Source organism: Echeneis naucrates, chromosome 9, assembly GCF_900963305.1.
Source record: "Echeneis naucrates chromosome 9, fEcheNa1.1, whole genome shotgun sequence".
NCBI classification, from domain to species: domain Eukaryota; kingdom Metazoa; phylum Chordata; class Actinopteri; order Carangiformes; family Echeneidae; genus Echeneis; species Echeneis naucrates.
The window spans coordinates 20,856,818-20,881,593 of record NC_042519.1 but is presented as its reverse complement, the minus strand read 5'-3'; the positions used below and the strand labels follow the sequence as shown (position 1 = coordinate 20,881,593).

The window sequence follows — 24,776 nt, the reverse complement described above, 5'->3', positions numbered from 1 at the left end:
GTTTGTGGAAGTCATTCCAAAAATTACAATAGCCTGAAAATGAAATATCTTATCAGGTGTGAGCAGCCAGAGCCAAAGCACTTAGAATTTCAGGTTTACATGTTAATGAGGGGGATTCTGAGTAAACCATTAAACCGGGCAAAGAGTCCGTGTCTTTGCTGGCAGCCATCTGACATGGCATGCCGCTCGCTGGGCTTTATTCTATGTAATGTTTTGGTTCTCCTAAAAAAAATAAAACAAAACAAAACGTTTCTATTTTTTGATAGAAAGAGACGCTTCAAAGTTTTACTGGAGAGTTTTAGTCATGTCATGTGAAACATTTTGAAATCGGAAGGCGAGCAACAACCGTTTTCCCCATTCATGACCAGAGAGCACAGTTACATTATTCAGTTCAGTTTAGCGACCTAAACCACTAATCATCCTCACTTGTAGTCTCTCAATATGATCAAACCAAATCAAAGGAGAGTATTTAGCCAAGTATTGTACTAAAGGACCTTTGCATTGCCATTTACACCATACTGCTTTTATTGAACTAGACTCAGATTAACAAGAACAATTATACCCAACAGGTACGTGATGACTGCTGTGAGCACATCACAAAACTTTTTTATCGACATAATCCACTTGATGAACAACAGTCCTGCCTGGCAACATACAAGACAGAGAAGCTATCGATTTAAATCAAAACATTTCAGCTGTGTACAGGTGTGTGTGTGTGTGTGTGTGTGTGTGTGTGTGTGTGTGTGTATCTATATTCATGACCAGAGAGCACAGTTACATCATTCTTATATTTATATATATATATATATATATATATATATATATATATATATATATATATATATATATTGTTTGGATCAATTGAAAAAAAAAAAACTGTGGTGACCTTTTCCTTTTTGATGCTGCACACACAAACATGAATATTTTACAGAATTACATGTCACACCTTTCAAGATCAGGTGTAATCGACATTATTGGCACCACAAACACCTGTGGATTTATTATCACCTGATTTTGACTGTCATGTCAGACATCAAGACTCAGTTGAGCAAAATAGATTTGGTTTGGTTTTAGCTGCATACGGCGTGTAATATAGCCATCTGATGTTGGATTTTCATGATCACAATCAAATTGTCAGGTTTTGAGTTAATTCTGGTGTTTAGTGTTCTGTCCACGTAACTTCCTGTTTTATTTTGTAGTCCTGGTTCCTTCGTGTTCCCCGTTATGTTACTTCCTGGTTGTGTCCCATGTTGATTGTCTTCCCTGCCCTAATGTGGATCACCTGCGTCTTGTTTAGCACTGTGTATTTAAGTCCTGTTTTCAGCCTAGCCCTTGTCGGATCATTGTCATTTCATCCTAGCCTTGTCCATGCCCTGTCGTTTTGTTCCTGCCTTGTCCGTTCGTTATTAAAGTGTTTTCATCATCACCTACCTGGTTTTCCGGCTCCTGCATTTGGGTCCTCCCTGTAACGCGCTCGCACCGCGTTTCTCTTCATGACACAAATACTTGTCCAAAAATAAAAAAATAAAAATGACTGAATGCAGATGATACCTTTCCTCAACCTAACAACTGATTCTCTGGATGCTGCTTCACTTACCCACCCAAAATATAGTTCCAGAGGAAAGTTTCTGTTTTGACGGAGGTTGTTTTTTTCTGCCTGTTTCACCAGAACAAAGATGACTTTAAAACTTGTGCCTCAGTCGCAGAAGCAGCACAACAACAAACTTATTGACCTGAACTTTCTTTGGTGATGAGAGAGGAACGTTACAAATCTGAACAGTTTGCCTTTGCCTAAAGATTTGTGTCTTTAAGGAATCTATAAAGACGCCTCCAACAGCTGCAATTACTGATGATGCAAAGTTATTGAGCTCAATCTAACTTTTCACAAAAAAAAAAAATTAAAATGTAATTTATTTTGAAAAGATGCGTCTTCTGCGGCTAACCCAGAAAATTGGAGGATATTAATGGTTGTTTTGTCAACAGGCTTCAACTTGTTGACGACTTGTTGTGCATCTAGATGCAAAACAGCTCAGTCAGAAATGATTACAGCTTTCAGTGTTGTATTGAAGGGACATCTTTACAGCATTAATAACAGCAATTATGATGAATACTCTGTTCTTCTACATGTATGTGACGCCGTGTATCACTCCTAAACCAATTACCGTCAGGAGCTGCGGTTCTCTCCATGCTTCAGCAGCGAGGCCAAAACATGAAATGATTGTCTCTTCGCAGCTTAATTACTTTTTTCCACAACCGCTTTGTGTCCTTCAGCTCCACTTTTCATATGAAAACCCCAGCTAGCAAAAGCTCTTCATAAAAGCACTCAGCAGGAGGAAGTCCACCCCACTGCCCTCGGCGCGGCCCTCCAATATAACCTTGGCTTATATCTCACAGTAGAAACAGCTGTTTGATATTCCCCACCATAAATGAAACCGACTGTTTCTTTTTTTTTTTTTTTTGCCTTTATTTCTTCTTACCGGGACACCTTGTCTCTGCCCTGCAGTTTGATTCCAGAGAGGCTCGGCATCTTTATGCAAAGCACGCTGATGAAGCAGCCACTTATCATTAAGTGGCTGGTGTTGTTATACATCAAGGTTTCATGTTATCAGCTAATATATGCATTATTAATCCAGACGAGGTACCACGCTCTCTTTATGCATACCCATTAGCAGCCACAGATTTTAATTCTCACCCACGCTTACAACTCCTCGTCTGAGGAGGGAAAAGTTCACGACAGTGGTGTCAGTCTAGCACGTGGAAACTTTCGTTCACAACGCCTTGTCTACGCTCACAGTGAGGAAATATTGTGGTGTGATTATCTCAGTTTATCCTGGATGTATTAACCCGGAGCTCACAGATAATACCTAAAACCTAGAAATGGTGTTAGAACCTCGTAAAGCTAGAAAAGTAAAAAGAAGGTCATCTAATTTTCAGAAGAGAACAACAGTCATAGTAGTTAGCACCTGTGAAACGTCATGTATCCAGATTTTCTATAAATAATATTTAATCAGACAGACATATTTTTATTTTTATTATTATTAGAGAGTAGAGGTGTGTATGTGGTGGCCGATTCTTCATCAAGACTGGCAGAGAGAGACAAGCGGAAGGCTTCTGGTGGAAATTGCTTGTCAAAATATCAGAGCTTTTCTCTAACCTGCTAGACGTCCTTATTATCACCAATCTCCACCGGCGTCACAAACAGCCACGAGCAGCAGTCACACTGTTCTGCTCTCTCTGTGTATGTGTGTGGTTAGAAGTGCTCGCATTTCTTGTCCAGGACACATTTTTATAGCGCGTGGCTTGACTTTGTTCTGCTTTATTCTGAGACTGACTAAAGACAAGTGATTCATCTCAACGAGCTAAATGTTTCTGTTGTCATGTGGTCACACATTCATGTGTGGGAAACTCATAGATTTGCACACAAGATAAAAAAAAATTTATAATAATAGTTTAAACTGTACAGGGAATGCAACTATTTGTTGCCTAAATTCATGATCAATGCAATGATTTCTGAGGCCATAAAATAGTAAAGAATGTTTTTGTACATAGTGACAGAAAGTTGAAGATTTATTTTCATCACATCTGTAAAATTTATACCGTTAATGATACTTGATACTGTCTGGAAAATCAGAAATCAGTTTAAAAATACATTGTAAGCTTTTGAAAAATGCTTGCCAGCAGTGTGAAGCGTGATTAAGAATTTGCTTCAGAGAAAATGGGGTTAAAGCGTGAAAAACCAGAGGTGTGCACGGTCTTGTAAGCGCCAATTCAACCGGAGCATAAAATAGACAAAGCAGCTTCAGGACAGCGACTGGTGCGTAAAAGCTGTCACGAACTGAAATGGTACAACTTTTTTTTTTTTTTTTGGTGTCAAAACGTGTGACATTGAGGCAAAGCAGACATCTAACATGTACATGAAAATATATCTCAGAAGAGTTTGCTGTCTCCTGTGACAGCTTATGCCCACTTTCGAAAGTCTCAAAATAATATTTATCCTACAAAGTATGAAAGAGACTTTTCTGATGTGGTCATAACAGCAGTCAGCAAACCCACCCCCCCCCCCCCAGAGTCCCACATGCTCCCGCAGTGGCGAGCGGTGGATGATATGCAGCATTACCAAGAGTGAGGAAAAGAGGAGGGGGAGGCTGAAGGGGAGGGAGGGAGGGAACTGTTGAGCTGTTGCTCTGTGTTATGTGTCGTGTAGAGGCAGAGTGCAGAGAAGAGGAGGGAGGTATCGAACCCTCGGGGGAGGTTTGTGTCAGCCACATGGTCTGGCTGGTCTTCACTGAGCCAGACCTTTTTGTTATGCTGATTTCTTTGGCCCTTTGTCCAACACACATTGTGTGTGTGTGTGTGGGGGGGGGGGGGGTGAAGATGGACTTTCATAGTTGGCAACATATTTTAGACTACATGTGGATCTAATTTCTAAAATCAAATTTTAATATGGTAAAATGTTTAGTCCTTATTAAGTAAATGAAACCCGTTAATGAGGCTGAAAAGTTCAGTTATTGATGCGAGAACATTGTTGATCCAACACTTTTTTTATGCAAAACGTGTTGTTCTTGCAACTTAATATACATTGAATACATTACACGTTTGTAACTTCACTTCCACTGAAGCCGTTTGATAACGTAAATGAGGGCAACCAACAACAAGGCAGCTGAAGGGACTGGACACGTTTCCCCAGAAAGAAACGCGTCATTTGCTTGTTTTTACAGAAACAAACTTTGAGCTAGTTGTAAATTAGGAGAAAATTAGGAGCTCTGAAGATTTAACATATAAAATACATCAAATTCTGCAGAAAGTTGCCCTTAATGATCATAATTATAAATTAATGGCTTTTTAAATATTCACTCGGGTTTAAACAGATTCATTTCTTAAATGAAAATTCATATTCATATAAAATAATTCCTGCCAGTTAAAGACGGTAACAGCAAAACAAATTTTAATCATTCAAACGTGGTTTGTTTTCTAAAGCTAATGTACATTTTTTGAGGAACCAAGAAAATGTTTTCATGAATTTGATGCCAGACAATGGTTAAAAAAAAAAAAAAAAAAGAAAAACACCTTGTGCGTTTGTCTAACTTTTAAATTTAAAGTAACTTTAAACTTTCAAATAGAGAAACAACCAATTGTGACTTTGGAGAAGCTGGAATCAGTTTTCCTAAAAGAAAACGGCCTCAGTGAATGAATGATCATCAAAATAGCTGCCATTCATGTCTCTTAATGAAGTTAACAGGCCATCTCACTGAAAGAGAGAATTGATGATAGGAAAGAGAGCAGGAACGATGGAGGGAGGAGAAAAACACAAAGAGGCTGATGCTAACATGAGTTGGGATGAGACGGGATGGTGTCACTGAGTAAGACAAGTGTAACAGAGAGAGAGAGAGAGAGAGAGAGAGAGGATGACAGAAGGTGTCCCTCACTCCAGGTCCAGCCCAGAACTCTGACGTCAGAGGCTGAGACACAAAACAAGCTGCTCTCAGCTGAGCTCCTCACTCTTATTTCCCCACTCTCTTACACACACACATCCTCTGACGCACACTCACTCCTCAGACTCGCCACAACACTTGCCTCAGTGCCTGCTCGGTCCTCGGCCGCTGAGCATGGGCGTGCGAGTCTTCTCCACAACACAACACACCGGCGCTCTGGGAAAAGGGAACCCACTTGCTCTCCTCAGTCCTCAGGACTGAAACACGCTTCGTTCCTTGTGAGTGATGCCTGATTCTGAGTGAAGCTGCCAGAGGGGGGAATACGTGGGGAATGGGGGGAAGGAAGGGTTGAGGAGAGAGAGAGAGAGAAAGAAAGGAGCACCTCGACTCCCAGCCCCGACCCCAGACCCCCCCCCGTCCCAAAAAAGCAGCAGATGTTATAGAAAAGGAGAGGCGGAGGGGGAAAGAAAGAGAAACACAATCTCCCCTCACCCCTCCTTCCTCATCAGGGAGAACAATACCCAGCCTGCAGTTGGAGAGGGTCAGCTTTTGTCCATCTGCTCACGCTCCCGCTTTAGAGCGAAAAGCAGACAGACGCGCTGACACATTGACCTGCTGCTGTGAGAGGAGAAGGAAGACGGCGAGCGGCGGACGGCTGCTCAGTTTCATTCAGTACTTGGACAGCTCCTGAGCAAACGGACGGAGGGACTGTCTTTTTTTTTTTTTTTTTTCATGAGCTGGCAGAGACCTCGTCCAGCGTCCAGGGACTGAAGCTGACCCAAAAGCTACAAGATGCAGCCCCCGTGTTCGCTCCAGCTCGGCCCCTGCGGCCCCTCTCCGACACCGGGATCGCAGGACAGCACGGCCAGCTTCCAGCGGCTGGAGGAGAAGCAGCTCTTTGAGAAGTTTTGGAAGGGCACTTTCAAGGCAGTGGCCACCCCGAGACGGGAGAGCGTCATCATGGCCAGCATCACCGCCCGCAGGAGGGTGATTGAGTGAGTTCACTACTTTCTAATCGCCATCCAAAATATATCTGTGCCGTAGTCAGCGTGGCCGGTGATCCTCAAGCTCCAGGGAATACGCTCAAGTGACAAGAGACATTGACAAGTGTTTGTGGAGTGATTGCTGAGGACGATGGAATGATTTTTCTAGAATTGCTGAAGCTAAAACCGGCAGCCTTATCATTTCCATCAAGTAGACGTCCCCGTGGGTGGTTGTGCTAATCCATTAGTATGCTGGACCTTCAATTCCCGAAAGATCTTGTATGAAACATTGGTACTTCTCTTTCCCGTCCAGATTAGTTTTTGGATTTCTCTCATGACGGACTGACTGAATCTGGTGTAGTCTCCCAAATCCCTTTTTGCTAATTTGAGATTTCAAAACATCTTAAAAACACAAGTTTGATTGATTCAGCAGCACGTCAGAGGTGGCGTGTAGTGAGGAACTGTCTCTTTGAAATGCAGTACAGTGAAAAGCAGCTGAAACAGCAGTTGAGTGAAATCTGAATGTTGCAGAAAATATTCATGCAGTTGTCTTCGTCACCCCAGACCTCAGACCTGGGTGTTGGTACAAGTGTGCATGACCTCTCCCTGCTTGTGTGTGCAGCCTCGTGTGACATGTGACACACAGCAAACACGGCGGGCATGAAGAGTCCGGCGTTAAGTTAATTGTCCCCTTTAAAGGTCATGTGGCGGCGTCTTCGTGCCTCGAATGTCAGACCTGTCCCCTCGTCTCCCTCTAACATGGCTTCGTGCCAGTGTCTTCTGCTGAAGGAGCAACATGTCACGTGTTTGCCGACAACAGCCCTCCCCTTCTCCACCCTCCACCACTCACACCTTCACCCACCCACCCACCAAAGGTTAGCTGTGTGACTGACGGCCTGGAAGGGGAAGAGAGGTAGCGACGCGCTGGTTGCTGCCCTTTCCTCTTTCCTTCTTTGTAGCTGTTGTTTGCCGGCTTTGACAACTTCATTCATTTCATTGTGTGTCCAACACTACACACCAGAGGCAGAGACACGGCTTTGTCTCTGTTAAACACACCGGTAGGGGACCAAACGTGACAACATGACTACACATTTTTACACGCATACTTGCATATCAAGTGACGGAGCTTGCTTGGGTGACCTTTGAGTGGTTTTGACACCCACTATCAACTTTCTCATGTGAAATTAGCTATGTTAATGAGGATTAGAATGGCTCATTTCACCCTGCATGGGCAGCGGCAGCCGAAAGACACACTGAACCAGTTAATGTGACTTTAATGGCTTCTATTACAGCAGGACCATAATGCTGCACATGGCCTGGTTATAAAGGTTTTTATTAGCTTGTAAGATATGATAAAAAATACTTTTTATTGCAGGAATATGACTGAAAGTACCTTTATCTCATTCAGCCCCAGCTTGGCGATTCATCTGAATAGCTGCAGCCGCAGTTTTCCTGCCAGTCAGTCAACCATTTAAATCTCTTCATGAAAAAAATGTCCCAAAAAAATACATAGGAAAATAGCAGATGAGCCCAGGAAAGAAATGAAATGTAATGTGGCTGGCTGCCATGAACTGAGCAGCCTTTTCGAAATAGCCGGAGACTCTGGAGCGGGGCCCAGCTGTCTCCTCAGCTTTAGCTTCCCTGCGAAGGAAGCTCTCCTCAAGTGGCTTTGCCCCTCCACGGGCACCACCCGGGTGACAGCCATGATGATGATGATGGTGATGATTGCAGGGGCAGGCGAGAACGGACGCAGACCCCCCCACCTCCAAGAGAGTGGACATAATGTTTGACAGTAGACGTCCAGCCCTCTCTTCGCCTCCCCTCCGTCCATATTTACAGGAGGGAGAAACGCAGCGGGACAACAAGTAAACACAGAGTGTGGATGCAGGAGAAGACGGCATCCTCCTGCCTCCTCCTCTTTGCTGCGCTGTTGATTTTCTTTCTCTCTTTTTTTTTTTTTCTGCCTGGACTGAATGTGACTGGGGAGTGCTTAGACCATTAGAAAGCTTTGCCTCGGGCGTGCTCCTTTGCCTCGCTCTCTCCAAGAGGAACCATCATTATTCACTTTGGATAACTTTAGGGGTGATGAACAGTTGCAGTGAAAGCGAGGGGGCATTATGTCCAACAAGCTGAGAGGGAGAGGAGACAGCAGAAAGAGGGAGAGCCACGGGGAGATGTTTCATGTTCAATCAGCATGGCTCTTCTTTTCTCCTCTTTGCACCGTCCTCGCCCTTCCTTTCTGTTCTCTCTTCCACTCCTGAAATAAAAATGCTTCGGGGGGCCTGAGAGCCACAGAGGAGTAATTAGTTTGTTGTTCTCCTGCCGTCCTCCCCTTTCTGTCCTCTCCGTCTCCTCCTCCTTGGGCCAGTCTCACAGAGGAGGGGAGGCATTCGCTGGCTCCATGCAGCAGGGTGGAGCTTCGCTTGGATCCATTATAACCCTCTAGCTGTATTGTTCATGGGGGGGGGGGCTCCTCATTAAAAATGCAGCCTGGCTAACTTTGGGTTGTGTAGAGCGTGTGTGCGCATTTGTGTGCGCATCTGCTGGTTTTCCAGCAAATGCAAGGGTGTAAACTAGTGTGTGTGCGTGCGTGTGTGTGTGTGTTTGTTTTGTCTTAGTGGGGTCTTGTCCAACTCTGTGGCAGATGGCAGACCCGAGAGAGTGGAGTGCAAGGAAGGAGAGAAAGTGTGTGTGTGTGTCTGTGTGGTGGGGGGCTTCAGGCTACTTACTTCAGCAGATTGCTGCTTTAAGGGGGGAGAGAGGAAAAGGGTTTTCCGGAGCTTGTGCACTGACAGCACCAAAGGGATGATACAGCAGCACGGAGAAAATAGCAGCTCCGTTAGAAAAGGACTGCAGCTTCAGAGCCGAAGTCCACGTTCACTTAAGCTAAAACGATGGAGGAACAGAAAAATAATCACAAGCTGTAACTGTAGACATTGTTTCCGCAGACAGATTAAAACATCTTCTCTCGTTTTTCTCTGGTTTCAGCTCCTCTAATGACTTCCAGTTTAAAAGGAATATGCTAATTGGACATTTGTTGACACCAGCTTTCCCTCAGCAAAGATGTCTTCTGGGTTTTTAATACTAAAGTGTTTGGTTCAGTTTTTTTTTGTTTTGTTTTGTTTTAATTGTTTTGATTAATCAGTGCATCTCTGAATCTGAGTGATTTCATAGCTTTGGGCGTTTCTGTGACAATGTTGAATTCGTTGAGATCTGGGGATAAATTCTTTACAGTAAAGTCTAATAAGGTTAGTCCAGACAAATTGGAAATATGCTAGAAATTCAAGCCGTTTTATTTCAATGTAAAACTACTTGAAAAGCATGTAACAGTTATACAGGGAGAATTCTTTTGTTTCCGTATACACAGTCAGAAGAAAGTACGCTATGAATCCCAAATGTGCAATCAAAAGAGTTGAGAAAATTCTGGCTCAGTTTTGGAGAAATTACTAGCTACAGTGTTATGTTTATTCACAACTGCAAAAAAAAAAAAAAGAAAAAGGGGGGGGGCACATAAATTTGTTCTGCTGTAGCTAAAGGGGCTGAGGCTCATTGGTATTTTAGTGTTTACTCTGTCACAACTCACTGCACGGAAAAACAGATTCATTTTAGTGATGTGTTCAAATAATTAAAAGGAATCAGCCCTTTGAGAAGACCATTTTCTTATGTGTACATTTTTACTGTGGCCACTTTTGTGCTGAGATATAACACCGCTTCGGCATAGTTATAAATGCAGGTAGGAAAATGAAAGTGGGAATACATGAAACGGGGGGCCATTGCATCTCAAAAACACCAAGGAGGAGCAGACAGAGCTCCCTCTGGGACGATGTATCTCTCCCTCCTTCTCACTCTGCAAGAATGACAAACATCACTTAGTGACAGACGAGGGGTTTGCCTGCTGTTATACATCTCTCCTCTCCTCATCTTTACCCGACATCTCTCCCTCTCCTAACATCAGTATCTTTCTCCTTCTTCCTCTCGGTTTCCTTCCAGTGAGCGTTAACTTGTCTTCTCTGCATCTGTGTCATATCACAGAGAGTGCGCCAGCTGCAGCTGCTGAGCCACGCTGACAAGAGAGGCAGGAGATGATGCCGACTCCCCAGGCAGGAATCGGACTCATTGGATGGATTCATATTTGATATTGATTCCTAAACAGCCGATCCACTTGAATCATGCCGATGGCTGTTCCAGTGAGTTTTTTCAGGCAGGATGCATTTTGTGCGGAAGTAGCTGAAGTGTTAATGAGCAGACTGGATTTGTTCTTGATTTGGATTTCTGCCACGCAAATCCATTGAATCAAACAAGAGTCTGATTATTATTAATATCTGATCACAACAACGAGCTGTGCATCAGGAGGCATTTAAGTGCCTTAAGTGAGATTTCCATGTCTTTTTTTTTTTTATCATAATTATTATAATTATTATTATAAAGCAGGTCTAGGTTCGATATTCATATTGTGATCAGTTAGTACAAATAGTCAGGACTTAACTTTCTGACAATTCTCACAATAATATTGTATTGTTTGTTTTGGCTGAGTGTTTACCTGAAATTTGCTTCGTTTATTTATTTATTTATTTATCTTTTCAGTCAGCCAATCAGAAGAAAAGCTTGGATTCTTGGCTTAAAAGCACAAATATATCCTCTTGTTGAAATCAACTAAAAAAATACAAAAACAAAATACACACTTCAAACTGATCGATAATTTTCAAGACAAATCTAAAAAGAGGATTTTCTTTTTATTATTATTTATTTTTGTTGTTGTTGTAGATGTGTATTAATAATCGCTGTTCAGAAACCGTTTCAGTCTGTCTGTCTCACCATTTATTCATAAATCTGAAAGTTTGCTGTCTGGGTGGAAGCCGACTGCAAAAACACAAACACAAACACAAACTGATAACGTAGAGAGAGAGAGAGAGAGAGAGAGAGAGAGAGAGAGAGAGAGAGAGAGAGAGAGAGGAGAGAGAGAGAGAGAGAGATACTTTGTGCTTTTTAAGCTTGCTTTGACATTTTCACATTTCCCTCTCGTCTCTGTGACACAAAGACACAAGCCGGCGCCTTGAGATATGAGTTTAGCTGTTATGACACACCTATTGATTCTGGGAGACAATATGCCGCACTTCGGGCGCTAACGGGTGATAGATGTTTAATATAGGCCAAGTATAATGGCTCACGGTGGCTGTGCCTTCAAACAGCTAGTCCCTGAAAATGGAGAGCTCAAAGGAGTCTTTGATATCTGAATCCAGCCAATCTCTCTTTCTCGTTCTTCTACACGCATTAAAAGATGTAAGGTTGTGCGCTCGTTTGGGGTTATGAATCAGAGGATGGAACTGCTCTCATCCTATTTATTTATTTATTTTTCTTGTGTAAACCCACATACGCACACATATGCACATTAGTATTACCGTGTTGTCTTTGTGTGCATCAGACCCCCTAAAGGCAAAGCGGTGAACAGGAGCATGCCGAAATAGAATCAGCTCATACAATTCTGCGTACAATCATTGCCAGTTTCTAACAACTCATTGTTTTTACTCCACATGGCAAGAAGGCAGCAGGCAGGCAACGCAGAGAAGTGGCACTAACCTCAAAATGTAAATAGAAATGACATAAACTCACTGAGCAACAACGGGAGCAAAGAAAGCGACAAAAGCGTCGTGGGCAACTGTGGAAGATTAACAGCAGCTTGAAGGCGTCAGAGAGACTGAAGACAACATTCAATTTGTTCAGCAAGACGTTTTGAAGAGCTGATTATGAAATGCTAGCACGGAAACGAAACCAGCGGACTAAAAAGTTAATAGACAGTAGCTCGGAAGGAAGAACACTGCATATCTCTGCTGCAATGGCTCAAAGGTTTTGCAGAGCAGATATGAAATGTTCTGTTCTTTGCTCCGAATATGCTCCTGGGTCTGTTTTAAGCCTGCCAGAATTTATTTAACTTGGTTTTTGCCGCAGAAATATTGTTACCTTAACCTGGAGGACGCACCTTATTGTAATATACTCGAATTATCTCAATAATAACAACAAACCCAACTATTGACAATTTTACAGCAAACACGTCTGCACGAACACGTGCAGGTATCCAACTGGACTCGCATGACGGCGAACATGTAGACATATGATTCACACACACATTCTGCCATGGGAGGCGGGGATGGATGGGAGGGGGTTCCACATGACAATTCCTCTCCAGTTGAATGGCAGCAGCAGCATTTTCAAAGATGAAAGCAAAGAGCTGAGTGTTAACCCTTTCCTTCCAAATCCCAGCTCAAAGCCGCTGTGAAATTTCCCTGCCTGTGGTCTACTGCTGCAACGAGCACATTGGTTAGCATGCGTACTGAATGTATTGTTAGGGAAAGTGAAGTGTAATGGCAGGCCCAGACCAGATAGCCACTTACCGTAGTTTCCAGACGACAGAGCACACCTGAATATAAGCCGCACTCGCTAAATTTAAAGAGAAAAACAAATTTAAATTTGAACTTGGAAATTGGCCGCACTTGTCTATAAGCCACAGCTGTGTGTAGCATGAGATATTTACACAAAAAAAGATGTTAAGATGATACTGAATTTTCTATTTATTTCTTTATTTTTTTGGTAACTTTTAATTAAATACATGTTTTCTGAACAGTGCTGTAGCATGGCTGGTTTAAAAAAAATAAAAATAAAAAATACAGTAGCCTACCAGAAAAGTTATTGATCGCTATCTTCATCTTTCTCCTGTGCACTAAAACCACTTACCTCTTCGGTAATTTCATTGGTCTGATGTGACACTAAATGTGCTGGTGGCATGAGGCTCGTTACCCGTAAAAATACATAAATTAGCCAAATCGTTGTTTAAGCTGCAGGGCTCAAAGCGTGTGAAAAAAGTAGTCGCTTGTAGTCCAGAAATGACTTTTAATTGAGCTTCCTTTCCTGTTTTTCACAGCAATACTCTGGTTATTCACATAATTTCACATGAGTTGTCAATCGAGTGACTAAATGCAAACCATCATCTGAGAAAGCTGCCTCATTACTCCCAGTCTGCCTTTTGTCACAGTTAAAGTAATAAGATGTATTTAAAGTATTGTGTAAACACGAGCTCTGTTTCAAGGCGAAAAAATGAAGTGATTAGAATGAAAGCGACAATTTAGGCAGAGGCAGATTGTTTTGGCGACAGCAACGCATTCTGATTTCTGCTAACACCTGTAACATATCATGTAGTCACGACACTGGCTCAAGTTTAAATATATAATAACTGTGCAGGATATTGTACAAGCTTAAAATGTTACTGCAGAAACAAACAAAATTGTACCAAAATAGCTCAGTAAGTCAACTCTCCAACTCCAAGACGGCAAAGAAATATGAAGCTCTATGCAAAGCAAACTTGTAGATGTTCAATCAGCATCAGTAAAGTACAGAGCAAGGATGTAATCTGTCGTGCTGTAAAGAGAAATTTTCTGCTCCAATGGCGGAGAAGGGGGGGATTTTGTTTGAGTTGGCGTTTTTATGCCTGAATTCACTTAATTCCATATTCACACTGGGGGGGTGGATAAAAAATAAAAATAAACGATGACAAACAGACAGCTCTGTTTGAAAGTTACTGTCTTGGTGATTTGAATTCAAACTGTTCATGTACACAGATCTTGACTTAACTAGAGCAGCACGGGACCGTTCTGCACCTGGTTACACTTATTTTATGTTAAAATTGAGTGCACTGACATTTCAAAAGACTCATGGCATTTAAGTCCATTAACATAGTAAATTGTGTTGCTAGTTCACAAGCTGTGTGTGTGTGTTTGTGTGTCATTTTTGTCAGTTTGCTCAGTGTATCAGAATAAATCTAACAGATGGAGACACAGTGGCAGGAATTGTTATAACTACCGAGATGCAAAGACTCCTGCTGTAAAAGTATTTTTTAAAACTTGTTTATTTATTTTTATTTTAAGAGAGACTGTCAGAAGAGCTGGCTTTAATCGTCCAAACGGCATTAGGCGGTGCTTCTCTTTATGAGCTTTGGCCCTTTCAAGCTCCGGCTGTGTGACTTTATTTCAGGTTGTTGAGGAAACACATGCAGACAGAATACCTCAATGAACTTTGCTTTCTTTTGGCTGTTGTGCAGTTTTGCGTGTGCACTTAAAAGCATTTAAAAGAATCTACTGTGTGCTGTCTTTGGCTCTGAGGAACTACACAACCCGGTTAAAGTTGACTCTGAACACAAACTTCCTTTAGTTCTCTGTTTTTTGTCTAATAGAGAAATGTGTGCAAGGTTGTGTGAGAAATACTTTATATAATTGGTTTCAACATTTAATTTAAAAAAAAAAAATTTGAAAGAGAAAGAAGGAAACATGATGAAAGGAAGAAATGGAAAGTATTTTTAGTATAGGGGAAGGATGGGAATCAATATAATAGCAGTTTAAAGCAGGACTCTTAGACGTGTATGAACAAAGAAAAGAATGAACAAAGGAAAAAAATAGAAAGAAGAAAGCTGACTGAGTGACGTTTCAGGCAATGGAGCCTGTTTCAGGACAGCAGAGCAGCAGAAGTTATTACGTTTGACCGAATATCATATCCCTACCTTTGAATAAAAATTCTGTCCTGACTCCCGACCAAAAGGAATTAAATTATACGTAGGCACATAATGTACGGCGTTGAATAAACTCGTAATAGGTGATGAGGGAGAAGGTTGAAACACTCCTTTTGTCCTCCACTGACTCTACGTGATATAGATGGTAGTAAATCTTTCCGACAGTAAGAGATGACCTATTCCTTTGAGCGATTCATTACCAGAGAGTGTGGTGGCTGAGAGTGGGACGCCTTGCTCATTATGGCCTATTAGATCTTCACAAACCACGGATGTCCCTGGACATGAAAAAGATATGAGCCAACTCTCAACTTTTAACTGCTAATCACCTGGCCTGCAGCAAAGAAACACCACACAGAGGGAGAAACAAAATACATGATGGGAATTATAAGAAAGCCGAAGCAGGTAGACTCCGTGTCCGAATGTAAAATATTGATAACTTTCTCTCAAGCCTAATTTAGTAAGTCTATTCACATAAAGGCAACAATTGAAGAGTTTAACTTGACAAATAAAAAGATGTGCATCTTATGTGTTTGTGAGTTCATTATAATTGGAAATGGAGCGATTCCGCTTAATGCAGCTTTTCTATTAAATGAAATTGACTCACTGGGAAGGTTTGCTGCTCCAGCAGTCAAAAGCTGTATGACTTTGACAATGGAGACATTTGTTTGTATCTTGTCTCATATCACCAGTCAGTGCATGTCTTTAATTATAAAGTGTGCCAAAATGAAAAACTTCTTGCATCTGAAAAAGACGCATTAGGATCACAAAAAACAGCAACCGTCCACTATCACAGCCAACATGGCCAGCCTGAGCAGTGTTTACCTGGAATTTTAATTTTGATGGCAGACAGATATCCAATCAGAGTCTCTGTTCAGATCGACCTATAAATAATGTCTGCACATTTTCCAACCTTAACCAGTTTCTAAAATATAATCATACCTTAACAGTAAAGAATCTTATTGGTGGCTTCAGGAGGCACTAACAGTGACATTTCACCACTTTTATATAAAAGACGTTTTGGTCAAGTTGAATTTCAGACACACAGAGTCAGCTGTTCCACTGAAGGAGGGGAAATTGGGATTAAAAGGCACACGTGTTACTTACACTGGTCTTTCAAAAAGGCACATCCAGCATGAAATAACAATGTAGTTCGATGTGCGGATTTCCAACTTTGTAAGCACCTCAGTGAAAATTATACAGCACGACAAGTTTTGAATATATAGTGTCTGAAACAGTCATAATCATAATAAGATCAGTAGAGCTTCTGGGGGATAGACAGATAGTTATTGCCACATCAAACTGTGCCAAGAGGCAGTACAATCACTCATAATGACAGTAGGCTGAAATCCCTCAGTGTCAAATTGGACTGAGGCAAAGGCCTCATTAAATATGCATACACACCTCAAAGTTGGCATATTGGAAAAGCAGAAAAGCCTACTTAATGGGCTGAAGCCTTTTTTTCTCTGCAGGCAGCAAAATTAGCTCAGCACCTTATTCACTACACTTCAGTACGTACAGTATACCGTCCACACAAATGCACACTACTGCACACATATTTAGACAACAAGCTGGAGGCTCAGTTCAGATTGACAATGACTGACTTCTTTTTTTTTTTTGGTAACTGGACCTTTGAAGTGGTCATATTCTTCATTATTAAAATGCAAACTTATCAAAGTCAACTCCTCATCACTTAAATTAAATCATTTCAAGGCTCACTGGCTCGGCCTCCTTCTCCATTTTTTTATTTTCGCTCCTTGCCCATCCTCATTTCAGGAAGACGAAACTGCCGTTCATGTGAAATTGCCACCATTTGCATAACTGATGCGGGGCGAAGGGCGCGGGCTACGGCAGTGCTGATGTCACAAATGCAATCGCAGACGGGAGCAGAGGTTTTAATTGGCCTCGCCGCGTTACTTCCTTCCCGCCTGCCTCGCTTTCACCTCTGCTGTCGCTTCTTGACATGAAATGTCACACAATGATGAGTGATTGCAAAACGATGACACCTCCGAGGTTCATTCCAGTGGAAGGAAAGAACTTACTTTGCATTCAATTCTTACCAAAGTCTCTGAGAACTTGTTTCAGAGAGCAGCGGTTTAGTTGTGAGTCTAACTTTATTTTTGTTTTTGGCCACTTTCTGCCCTTTTCCGGAAACAAATGGGCACATTTCAGTCTACATTAAGAATTTAAGCCATTATCCAAGAGCGCAGTAATCTTAGCATTTAGCCTCATTATGCTATTATTCCTGTTTTCAATATTTTCAAATAAATTATGCATCAATTTATTTTTCTGTGCTTTGTGAGTTACCATTCTCAGATGAGCATAAACATGAACCTGGTGGCCAGGATTTATCTCCGCAGCTGCATGCTCCTATTTTCTTTTCTTTTTTACTGAAACGATAATATAATTTTATTGGCTTTTAGCAGTGGAACGACTGTATTATATCAGAAGCGTTGGCAGGGTTGTTGATCAATACTGTGTCTCCCAACTTTTAGACACTCCCAGCACATAACAACCAGTCATTAGCGCAGTTATAGCCGCTCCAGGGAAGATTTTATTGTAACAAGGGCGCACAGTGTCACAGACAGTGAAGCACCCTTCGCTCTTTAGCACCTTCACAGATGGCAGTTATGTGAATTTCCCTCTTTCAGTCTGTCTTCTGTCACTTCAAAAGATGAGTGATAGCAAAAATCTGCCAGTTTTCACAAATTAAAAATAGATTGTTTCAGGTAAATGTCTCACCATCCGCCCTCAGAGTGTGAGAAGTGACAGATAAACACCGGTGTTTCAACGTGCGTACCGTTATCAGTGGATTTGCTCACAGGGACAAAGTAAATCTGCACAAATCTTTTGGGTTGTGTTCAGCTCTGGTGAATTTGTGCAGTTAATCATTAGCAAGTGGTCTTGACAGGACTGACTAGAGACCTGTTCCTTATTATCTGTGTTACACCATCCATTTATCTTATCTTAACCGCCACTGCTGGACTACGAGCCTCAAAAAAGAATATTTTCACACTTCAGTTAAGATAATAAGATTCACTGATTGCCATAAAGCTGACTGATAGTTTGAGCTAATAACGAGGAAACTACGTAGAAGAATCTGATTTTCTGACAGCTATAGGGATTGACGAGCTTGTTTTTTTCCACCTGTTTTTAATAAGCGATGATGATGAAGGATTCAGCTTGTTTATGACGTTTTTTTAGCCATCGCCGCCATTTTGAACCCATCTTGTGGAGCTTTAAGTCAAATTCCAGGGGGACAAACTGTGTAATGCCACATCCAGCTATCGGAGATCAGATAGGCCCGAGCAACAAGCGCATTCTGAGCAGAGGAGGATGCTGAAGGTCAACATCGCGGGCTGAGAGTGAAAGTCTAGCCGAGTAAAGCCTCCTCTTCCCGTTTTGCCACTTCCCGGCGTGAGCGTTATTCCCACTGACAAGCCAGTTGCCAGCACATCCCACTGAGAGCTGATTAGGACAAACGGAGCTGACGGGTTTGTCGTTGTTCTCGGAGTGAGAAGGAAGTAGAGTAGAAATCTCCTGCTCTGTCGGGCCGAATCACACGGAGAAGAAAAAAAGAGTTATGATACTTTTATCAAACTGGACTCTTTTCTTTAAGAGTATTTCATTGTGCTTTTTTTATGCTCTTGTGGCAAATGGGGTACGAAACGGAGCTCTCTGTCATGAGAGCTTCGGCTCAAAACTAGAATGACTTTAATGATTTTTCTGCAGCCTGTAAATACAAAATAGCCAAAGTTATTAGTTTTACACAATATCAGCATACTAGACAAACACTACAAGGCTGGTCTCTGGAAATGGCTCATTTCTTTCCTTAATTAAGTTCAGTCGCCGTGTGCGAACTGCTCAGTCATTAAACACGAGTTAAATGTGGTCACTGCGAGCTATTTGGCTGTGGCGGATGTCACTGGTTCAGGAATTGCTTTGCAGATGCAGCGACATTTATGATTCATTCACACAGTGACCTTTTTCTCCCCTTCTTTTTGTTTTGAAGTGCTCAGCATCAGGAGTCCACCTATTCATTAAAAGGACAATTGCTTTTTTTTTTTTTTTTGTATTATTCATGTAAATGATGGTCCTGTTGATGACATTTTGTTATGAATAGCTGTAGTACTTGTTTGGTCCACAGCTTTTGTCGAGACTGAACTATCTCAGAAAACATAGGAAGTCAAGCTGTGTAATTTTTTTTTTTTTTTTTTTTTGACATTTGTGGTTCCCATACGATGAATCCAAATAACTCCGGCCTCACTCAAACATTCATAGTAGTTGTTGTTTTGAGTTCAATGTTTTTGAAACTATCGAAAGGACTGAAATTTATTTCACACTCAAGTAATCTTATTAGTTGATATGCAATACATGCAATATGGAAAATATTCTTCACCTCAACATGTGATGGTATCGACCATTATAAACATGTTAGTGTGATCATATTAGCATTTACGTCAGTATGACAACATACTACATCATGTTTTTGAGGTATAAGCTGCATCCACAATACAGAAATACATTTAGCTTAAATCCCTCCTACATTTATAACTGTGCCTCAAACCTTTAGAAACGCTGGAAATCAGATTTTACTTTGAACATTCAGTGCTTAGCAGAGCATGTGATCGGCCGTGAGGTATTTTAGTATGGACGGATTGTTTCTGAGTGTAGATGTGGCCTTGGTCTTCAACAGTTATAAAGAAGCATTGCTATAGAGCAGCTCTACAATCTTACCTGGTGCTGTTGTGGATTTTGAACAACTTCAGACATCACCACATCTGTGAAGTATCTTTGGTTTGTTTCGACGTTTCGATTTGTTGTAAATTCATAAATAATCAATGAATCAATACATTTTTGTGCCAGGTCCTATTTTAACTAACTTTTCAGCCTTCCAATAAACCCATTTCTGGTCCTGACGAGAAAATCTGCTATATATTTAATGGCAGTAATTCATTAGCTATAGACGGCTGTCATGAAATCAATTACAAGCACATTCGCTCAATGATCATGTTGAAGTCAGCAGGTAGAAATAAAACATTCTTGATTTTAGGCTGTAATGTCCCAGTTTAAACGGCTGGATGAAGGTGGTACGGTACAGTTTTACTGTGTGCTGTGATGGGGATGACTTTGACCATACCTTGACTGTAAAAGATTAAAGACGCACACATCTTCCCGCCTCAGAAGGATTACCTTATAAAGATAGGACGTGTGGTAGGATTTGTCCACTAATTAAATTTATCTGTCCAAGATCGCGGTGATCTGGGGATATTCTACCTAATTATAAGAAATGTAATTGATGTCTCTGGCATATGAGCTCATTTCTGTGGCCACCGATCTATCTTTCTTCTTTTTTTTCCCCCCAGTTTAACATCGATGAAAGAATTGGTTCCTGATTCATTTGGAAAACATGAAAGCCTCTCTGATAGCCATATAATTAAGTGGTTATTTTGGGGCGTTCAATTTAAACTTGAGTTCTGCAGTGCCCTTGTAGGAGGAATAGAATTGCTTTGTCTCAGCACTCTCTTTAACTCTGAAGGCAGTTTAAGAAAAATCCCGTCGCAGTAAAACACCAGATCTGACTACAACGGGAGGCTCAGAATTAATGATTCGCCTTTGATCCTACCAGGGTGATGGACGAGCGCCTTTTGTCCTCATTTAAATCGGTTCCCACGTCTGTGGGACATTTTTCCACGGTTAAATTATTAAGGCTGAGCTAGAAATGTGACTTTTTGATTTGTTCATCTTCCTGCGTTGCACCGAGGGAACCCTTGGCGACGACCTCAGAGCCTTAAAATAGAAAGAATCTGAATTGCACTTAGCAATAATCATCATGCCTTCACAGAGTGAATTTCAGAGCACCTGTCTGATCTAATCAACATCAACATTAACCTACGATTGGCTGTATCTGGGTATTATTTCAGGATTGTGTGGCGTGATGGCCACTGAGCTGACAGCTACAGTTTGACTACAGGATGCCCTCATCCTTTGGATAGACTCAGTCGAGTAAACAAATACATCCTAACTGGTGACATAATCCTCCTCATGATGCCTTGAGGGCAAATGTAATTTAAAAGAAGTGATTCAAAACTGCTCACTGCTTGTGTGTGTGTGTGTTGATAAGAAAGCATTTAATTTAAGGTCATTCTGCAGAGTAATTGTGTCCGTCATAAAAACTTCTGAATGCTTGCTGGAAGAGACCCAGTTACCTTGTTGACTTTCCTCTCCTGCTCTTCAAGAAGGCGTTCCAGCGCTTTTGAGTGATTGGCACATTCACTGCATCTTCAGCAGAGTCCTCCACCATCCAGCTGCCCTCAACAAAACCTCATCCTGTTGAGAATGGGCTGAAAGGGGCAGAAGATTAGGGAAGGGGGCTAATATGTTATTGGAAAGAGCAAATAATCTCGCGGACACCCTATCTCTTCTCATAAACTGTGAGGCGAGAGAACGGGCCCTCCAGGCTGCCTGGTGCCTCCGACTGACTGACAGGTAGCGGTACGTCAGATTGGAGGAGTCAAATTTAAAAGCCAGTTTGCAACGAAGCGTTTTAACCCTCAGGTCATCATGGTCGATGGCCACCTGTGCTATCAGCGCTAATCCCGGCCTAAAGCGCCATCTCCACTGCACATGAGCAATATTGCTTGGAGACGTGAGATGGTTTTGCAATAGTTTCAAAGCTTTATGGTGATTTTTTTTTTTTTTTTTTAAACCTCAGTGCCACCTTTACTATTTGTAAAGTTGAAGTTTCCAGGAAAAAAAAATGTCTCACTGTATTCAAATGAAGTCGGAGTTGTAAATCAAACTGCATGATTTCCTCCTTTTCTTTTTCAAATTGATGACTACTCTGTTCAAATCATCATTTGCTACAACAACTTTATTCCTGGAGTCACGTAATTTAACCAATTTAACTTTTCTGTATCGACATAATGTGGAAAGGTTTTAAGTGAATGTGAATCTGCCATGTTGCAAAATGATCATGCTGGTGTGGTTGTGCTTAAAGACTAAAAATTTGTGTGTTGCCAAAGCTTTGTTTATTCTGTAGCCACCGTAAAAACAGTCATTGAGGCTGTATGTGTTCTTAAACATCGTGTAAAAGACAAGAGGTTCAGTGGCTTTTGGCTAAAAGAGTAAAGGACACCTAAACATGAAAAACAGGGTTTTTACAAGAGCACGTCTGCGTGGCAAAGACTTCAAGCAGGGAAAATATCGACGTGGCAGAAGGAAACATCATTAGTCACAGCGCATGCTGCTATCCAGTCTGGATAAAAGTTAAACTAACACCGAAAGAAAAAACGAGTGTTGACTTCGAATGGTCTAAATTAAGCAATTTCCACGGCGGCGTATTTGCAAAGTTGCTCAGACTTTTCCCATCCCTGAGTCATCAGAGCAGACAATCCGAAAGCATCATATTTCATCATTAATACTAAATGTGGCTGATATTTATGTTGTAACTAGATTTGTACATATTATATTTCATTTAATATGTACAAATGTATAGATGTGTATATATATATATATCATTTTTTTCAGGTTAAAGGTCACCGAGACCGTGTACTATGACATTTTTGGTCATAGTGCACACATCCGCATCGATTGTGGCACACTTTAGAACGAATATTAAATGATTTGATAACATTTTCTCTCCCAAAGGTCAGAGGTCATGGGTAGGTAAATGTATTAAGTAACACTTTTTGTAGGGATACAGAGGTTATTTATCAGTTGCATGAAGTTCTCAACATACTGTGCTCTGGTGGGCACATGCAAAGTTAAAGTCATTTAACTTTTCGTATTCAGCATCTGCTAAAAACTTGGCAGGATCAGACTCACCTTTTTCAGTTCCCCTTAGAAGACGGTGAGGAGTTGACTCCACTCTCCTGAGTCACTTTTCCTTACAGGGTTTTTTTTTTTTTCCTTTTGTGACAAAAGGGGGAGTTTCAAGTTCACATCTGTGCACTTCTGAGGTGCCACTTCTCTTCAGCTCACGCAACGAACAAATGGGTTTGCCAACAAAGTGACCCCCCCCCCCCAAAAAAGCTGTCAACAGAGGCAATGTTTGAATAAACTGACTTATTTGGCACCAGATGGCTTGCAAACACTTGACGGGGTGATTTTTAAATATTTTGTATGCTTCCCAATATGTCCTGCACACTGGAAAAGAAGAAATCCACAATATTTCAACAGTTTTATTTAGTTATGATGGAGTGGTATTTTTAGAGAGCTCTGATAATACACCAGGATTCAACATGCTCACTGCACACTGTAGGTCCTGCAGCATTGACCAGATCTGTTTTCACCTCAAGAGCTGTATGGCTTCAGAAATATTGGACCTCAGCTGAAGGGACCTTTCATCATTTTGTTGCAATAGGGAGGAAAATAGAAATGCATTCATATGTGTCATATGTTTATTCGATTTATGGCATACAGGGGAAGCATCAGTAATCCAAATGGAGATGAGTCACAGCCAACTAGTTTAAGAAGATCACTGTAAGTCCACAACTTGTCCATTTGGATTTGTGTTTTTCTTAAGCAGAGAACTGTCCAGTGAGTAACGGAGGTGCTGGATTCAATTGTTTCTCCCTGCTCCCAGTATTCAAACTAAGCTCAGCAATCGACCGTCGGCTGTTGCTTCAAAGACAGATGCAAGAATAAAATCAACCCCCTAATCTATGTCTGATTCTGGGCAAGAAAACAAATAAAATGTCAAGCTGCTCTTGTAAAGCTCCTGTCAATGAAAAGGCCAAAGCCATTGCAATATGTTGGACTGTAATCCTGACGTTTGATTTTACATCTGCACTTGGCCAGTGGTGGAAAAATTCCTGTGTTTTACACTGGAAGTTAAAAGCGAAGCCAAAATCTCCACTGACATTTAAAAAAAAGGAAAAAAGAAGTAATCAATTTTTGTGAAATAGAGCAGGAAACTTAAAAGGGAAAGAGGCGAGCAGCCAGTTTAATCCGCATCCCCTCCCATTAAACTCTGAGAAGAATCTCATGAGAAGATGAGATCCGCCATAAAAGTATTATAATGTTCCATCATGGAGGTTTTATTTTTAAAAAATAATGATCTTTATACTTCAAACGTTGCCACACTGAGCGACTGCGCTACATTCTTTTAGGTTCCATATTAACCACAAATAAAAGGCGACAACACAAGACCAGAGCAGTACATGCTGCATGGTGAATCCTTTAAACACCACCTTTGACTTTGAGGGGGATTATCCTTTAATAAGGTTTAAGACAAATATAAGACGACTTCTTTAATAAAGCCAATCATTTCAAGCCATGTGGCTCCGATGCTTTTCAATTAAATGTCATTACAGTTTTCTGTTTGTCTCCAACCTGGAATTACAAGAATATCCCCACAGAGCCGTGATGATGTTTACATGGCTGAATAAATATGGCAATGCTGTATATTCAGTGTTTTTTCTAATAGTTATTATTTTCAGGACCACTAAATATTTATATTAAAGCAGCCTCAATAAGAAGACGAAATGAAATGGATAAATAAAATGAATTAAATATTAAAATGATGTGTTTAAGCCTACAGGTAAAAGACATTTAAAGAGGAGTACATTCCTAAAATCAATTAAAATAGCCGGGAATCTGTGAATATTTGACACTTTTTATTTACATTCATTGTTTCCTCCTGAGCGATGGAGGTTACACGGCTAAATAAATCCCCTCAAGACCTTGACGTCTTTCGCCTTTCCACGCATTAAAGATAATGGAATAATTCACTTGCCCTTGAGCCCTGTCGTCATGCATCCATACAGAACTTCTTATTGTACCGCCAGCAAATTGAATGAACCTCCT

The 24,776-nt window shown here is 41.2% G+C and overlaps 1 protein-coding gene across 1 annotated transcript in view; it reads left to right on the top strand.

Moving 5' to 3' along the window:
• Window positions 1-6,224: 6,224 nt before the first annotated feature.
• srrm4 (serine/arginine repetitive matrix 4) overlaps window positions 6,225-24,776 on the top strand; it is a 52,355-nt gene continuing 33,803 nt past the window's right edge. Inside the window, exon 1 of the mRNA XM_029509943.1 lies at window positions 6,225-6,427. Coding sequence (XP_029365803.1) covers window positions 6,225-6,427 — 203 coding nt within the window. The remainder of the gene's footprint in view (window positions 6,428-24,776) is intronic.